The following is a 5,461-nucleotide window of genomic DNA, read 5'->3' as shown; positions in this document are numbered from 1 at the left end:
ATCTTGTCTTTATTTTTAGTTAGCACAGACCTGAAACACTTAAAGCTGTAAGCTAATGATAGTTATCTAAGAGCAGATGCTGCTGGTGCAGTAAGCTGTACGTTTTACGTCCAGTGGATGATGATCTGATTAGTCGACTAATCGCAAAAATAATCGGTGACTAGTCGACTATCAAAATAATCGTTTGTGGCAGCCCTACTTCTGATAAGCCTGTTTTTATAGGATGAAGTTTCATTTAACTTGATAATAATAAGTCTTTAAATGTCACACCAAACTTCAGTCATTACTTTGATTACTTTAAACTCGACGGATACACCTGGTGCCACAGGTATCAAAAGCATGGCTATCAAACAGCAAAACACTGCTTTTATCTAAAGCTTCCAAATATATAAAACAGCAGAATAAGCAGTAATTGCATTCACAGGCATTCAGTCATTTTCTCTTGTAGTTGCACGTATGAGATGGAGCTAGTGCAGCAAAATGCATGGAAAAGTGACAAAAATGTATCAACCCTAAATGTGATGATTCGAGAAACAGCATCAGAATAAATTAAATGCAGACTTGACAAAGAACACCATTTTTTCTTCTACAGAATGACAAAATAGTCCTAAATCAAAGTTTAACATGTACATGTCTCTCTTACACACACATTTTAATTGAAGGCCTCACACATGAATAAGTTTTGCTTTTTACCTTGGCACTGGAATCCTTGTTTTCCAAACCCCCTGTGAAAAGAAAGAAGGACGGATTGAACAGTTGCTCGTGCTCACACTCTTTCAAACACGTGTGCACAGTAAATCCATTCATTCACCTGCACATGCATGCACACGTACTGTACACGCATTCATTCAATCCAGGGACCCACGTGTCTCATGTTTTCCATGACTATTAAAGAAGAGCATTGCACAGTTCTTGGGATTTCATGTTTTCCTGAAAGCATTCATTGCCTATTAAGAAGTATTTCTCTGTCTATGGTGTGGATAAGCTTGAGTGACCTTGAGGAGCCCTGACCTCAACCCAATCCAGCACCTTTCAAACAAACTGAAAGGCCAACTGCAACTGAACTGAGGCTCCTGTGGCTGAATTGGAGTGAATCACAGTCCTCTAGAATCACGCCGGTGTAATGGTTAGGTGTGCAGATCCTTTGTGCCCATACTGAGTTTGTTCTTCTGCTGACATGTTCTGTGGTTAATCACAATGTCATTACAGAAATCCTCATCAATCAAAGCCCTCACAGGGAAGCTTTGACCTCATAAAGAAAAGCAACAAGCTGTTTGCCTTAATAATTATGGTTATGTGGAGCTTGTGCTTTGCACTAAGGAGTGGCGCTTGGTTGAACATAGGTCATTGTGTAAAGCTGTCAGTGCTATACTAGCTTTACACAGAAAAAAGGCTCTTGGAAGACACACCCACTAACAAGAGAGGAGCAGTTTAACTCTGCAAAGCTGTCTGCAAGTTTCCTCCTCTTACATTTAAGATACGGCATAAAATGTGAAAACGAACACTTTTTAGGACAGTAACATAATGCAATTAAAGACCTGCTGCACAGACTGGAACCGCCTAGTGTATATAGATGGAATCAGACTATTTACAGCATTTGGAAACTTGTGTTTCGTTATGTTATCCAAATGCATTTCTCCTCATGAGCCACAAATTAAGAAAACACAAATGCAACAGAGAGATAATAATCTGTGCCTCTGCACCAGTGTGTTTCAGCAAAACAGGACATGCATAAATCAGTCTACGTAGAGTAGATGAAGTGCTTTTCCATACTGGCTCACTCTGGCAATTAATTGCAGATCTCAGAACCAGCGTTTGAGCTGCTTCAAGTTAAAAAAAAATCCCTAGCAGCTTAAAATTGAAAATTCGAACAGGCCAACTACAGTAGGTGCCAGGAAGGGGGAACCTGTTACTCATCAGAGCACTTCAAACAGGTCCAGTCTTGGCTGGTACAGCAGCAATGGGAAGCTTTTGGCACAGTTTTCATTGAAGTTGTTTCTGCCTTGCAGGAATGTGCTGCAGCTTTGACGTTGTCCTCACAGAGGTTTACTGGGACCAAAAAGACGCTTTAACTACGTTTCTTATTAAGAACTCTCCCAGTTGGAAGGTTAACAGATTAATACAGAAAATGCAACATTAGTAGACAACACAAACATGAAAATGCGAGAGGTCTGACAATAATACAACAGACTGGGATCCTTGGAGAAGCTTGGAGCTGCTAGGAAGGGTTATGACGACGTTAGTGCTCCTGCGCTGACTCTCCACTAGTAGGAAAGTCTTTAGGAAGTGCATGGATCGCAGGATTATGAAGGGAAAAGTTAGCCTGTAGTTGTGTTACATCATCGAGCAGAGTGTAGGCTCTCGACTGAAGTTATCCAATATGCAACAGGCTGCAGTCAGGCAGGGGGTGGAGGTGGGTAACGGAAGAGCTTACCAGATGAAGTCCGTGCAGTGGCTGCAGAAAGTCGGCTGCTTGAAGAACCTGGCTATGAATTTATGGTTCTTGACCTCGTGGACGTTCTTTTGCCTCAGGGCACCTTTCCGAGCAAACCTATTTGCGACGTCCGCGGAGGACGACTCGTTCAAACTTACATCAGCCATGTCCCCCTAAAAACGAAAAGATACAATGCAACAGCTTTGCGTTGTTGTCTCGGGGTGGTTTTCAGTCCGTTCAGACGCGCAGCCCTCAATGTCGCGGCGGAAGAGTGCGGAGCGGCGGTCTTCACCGGAGACACTGTACTTACAGTCAGTGAGGGCTTTCCCTGCCTGTCGACACCACTGGGTTGCTCCACTGACAGAGGTGCACGCGGACAGGCTAGCTACATTGAGATGGACTGCTTCCTGTCTGTCCCTTCAAAATAAAAGCCCTTTCTCTCCCTCTCTCTTTCTCTCTCTCTCTTAATTAGAGTGCGTGTGTAAGAGGTTGTTTGCTATATCCTAACACATACCTTAAAAACCAAAATAAAAACTTCTACCTGCAGCATGCAGAAAATCCAATCTAACATAACTGCTCATGCAACCTTTTCTGAGTTAGATCTCAGGAGTGGACTACCGAGTCTTTGATTTGCATTCAGCGGTGTATTTGCATTTCCTAGTGGGGAAACATTTCATCTGCATCATATCATATTTAAATCGAACATTTCAGTTCGTTTGAATGGTTAAATGAACAGATAAACTGACAAAAAAGGGGGGGGGGATCACAAAAAGTGTTTTTGTTCACCTGAGCAACAGAAAGCAGTCAGTCGATAATACTGTGAAGCCTTTTTTTAATGAATTATTTAGTCTCCGCCCGCAGCTGTGCAGACCGCGTGCGGAGCTTTTATTGAAAAGGGCCTAAGTATTTTTGTTATTTCCTTTAAAAATAAGTCGGTTCATAATTACTGCATACTGGCAATAAGTATGATATTTAAAACATCAATCGGTATTGTGCGAGTAATGCAGAAATTTACTATTGTAAATATTTGCCTGATTGTTGTTTTTGTACGTTTCTGTGTAGTTGTGATATTTATTTTCATTGCTGTTTTTATGGGCATCATATTAGTACTAGTAGTAATAGTACTTGATTTAAAAAATAATAATAATAATAATACGATAATAACTATGACTGAAGACAGAAAAATCAAGCAACAAACCCAGGCTTAATGAAGATGATAATGTTTTCTTTGGGCTGAAAATGTAGTGTAGTGTGTTGCCATTGTTCAGTGGGGGTAAACTATTAAAAATCACCTCTCTTTATAATGCAATATAATTCATCTGGGTCAGGATCCTTTTCAGGGTCCTTAGTATCTCCGTGTCTGCACGTCCTTTAATCTTAGTCGCAGAAAGCGGTCCACGGTGCCCCTTTTTGTCAAACAATACACGAAAGCAACGCACACAACCTTTCAAATGATGAAAAAGAGCCAGTGAAACCACTCTGCATATCCACTCTGTTAAACGCAGATCAACGTGGATTACATTCATTAACCACTTCTATCTTTATTTTTTTTAGCTCCCTATGAAAGACTTCAGCATTTAAATTATAAGCATGAATTTAAAAAAGAAGACAGTGATTGATTGGTTAGTTAGGCACTAAATTAAGAGCTCAACAATTCAGCCATTGACTCGTTTTCTTCGATTAACGTTTTTATTTTGAAGATGAACTTCCTGGTTTCTTTGCGGACTTTGACGCGGCTCCGCTCTTCTTCCTCCTTTCCTCTCGGGCTGATGTCACCCAACAGGTTCTGCTGTGGGTGGGAGGAGGCCCCTGATCCCACAGCAGGAATTTAGGATGGGGCGTCATCGCGTGGAGAAAATAGCGCAATACATATTCTCGCATGGTGTGTAGAAAAAGTAGGAAAATCGAGAGTTTTGCTCACGGTGACTCGCTTGTAGACAGATCCATTCTTTCAGGCACTGTTTGATAATCTGCATACTCATCCTTGTCGTCAAGTCAGAAGAAATTAGATGATTATTTTGCCTGTCTTCAGAAGTATCGTCTGTGCCCTCTTTAGAGACAGCATAAAATAACCACGATTGGGGATTTTGATCAACACGTGTAAAAAGTCTGTTAGGGTTGGCACGCCATACTGCACGCAGTCAGATTTCACAGGTCGTGTGGAAAAGTACTGAGGACAAAGAGATAATGACACTGATCACACCACACAGCTTACATTTGAATCCGTTATTTTCATGTTGCTTTGAATCAAATTGCAGCACAATTTGTGCAGAACGTGTTGATATTAGCATTTGTGGGATTTACTGAGCACCAGGAGACCGATTTCTCACTTGGTTAATAAAGCACAGTTTCTCATTTAAGCTCTCTAATAATGTGCTTAAGATTTCACTCAAATTCTGTGATTGGAGTTATAAATATGTCTCTCACTGGACTCTCCATTTTGCAGATTTTACTAATGCTATTTGCTTCAGCTCGGCTATTTGTTCCCATATGAAGCATTTGGTCACAGCTGCATGGATTGTTTTGAATTGCTTGCTATTTGTCAGACTTCTCTGAGTTTACCAATTCCTTTATGGTCCATTGACCTGCGGTACAGCACTGCTATCTCTATTCTTCTTCTTCTAAATTTAATTAGGTTAGCAGATCTAATGTTCTTCCCATAGCCACGCTATCAGTAATAAAAGCATATTGTCTGTGCTTTTGTCACATGAGTCTCATTTGTCTGAAGTATTCAGGTTGAAAAGTTTTGAAATAAAAATAGCTCCAAAGGCATTTAAGAGTGTGAACAGTATAGTAGTAAGTGTATGGTTAAGTGTTTCAAGAATATTAAGGGATCCCTGTAAAAACTGAGACCTCCTGAGTAATTTGATTTACGATAAATCAGCGGAGCCTATCTGAATACTTTGATTCGTCCATGAAGGACACATGACATTGCTGGCAATCAACAAATCCTCTGACCCACTTAGGTTTTGCATAATTTCACTGATTATGGTCCTGCAGGTCACAAAGTTTCCTCTTTTTTTTTTT

General features: G+C 40.7%; 1 protein-coding gene across 2 annotated transcripts in view; it reads right to left on the bottom strand.

The window, feature by feature from the left end:
• prkcaa (protein kinase C, alpha, a) overlaps nt 1-2,812 on the bottom strand; it is a 140,321-nt gene extending 137,509 nt beyond the window's left edge. Inside the window, exons 1-3 of one of the 2 annotated variants that reach the window (XM_005736287.1) lie at nt 2,745-2,812; nt 2,435-2,607; nt 694-725 (exon numbers count right to left, since the gene is read on the bottom strand). In XM_005736287.1, coding sequence (XP_005736344.1) covers nt 694-725; nt 2,435-2,601 — 199 coding nt within the window. In that variant the 5' untranslated portion in view covers nt 2,602-2,607; nt 2,745-2,812. Of the gene's footprint in view, nt 1-693; nt 726-2,434 lie in introns of both variants that reach the window. The other variant, XM_005736288.1, reaches the window with a different exon arrangement.
• Between the last annotated feature and the right edge of the window lie 2,649 nt (nt 2,813-5,461).

Source organism: Pundamilia nyererei, unplaced genomic scaffold (genome assembly GCF_000239375.1).
Source record: "Pundamilia nyererei isolate P.nyererei 1_Seehausen unplaced genomic scaffold, PunNye1.0 scaffold00068, whole genome shotgun sequence".
Lineage (NCBI taxonomy): Eukaryota > Metazoa > Chordata > Actinopteri > Cichliformes > Cichlidae > Pundamilia > Pundamilia nyererei.
The sequence above is the reverse complement of the archived record's forward strand: the minus strand, read 5'-3'. Positions and strand labels throughout refer to the sequence as shown.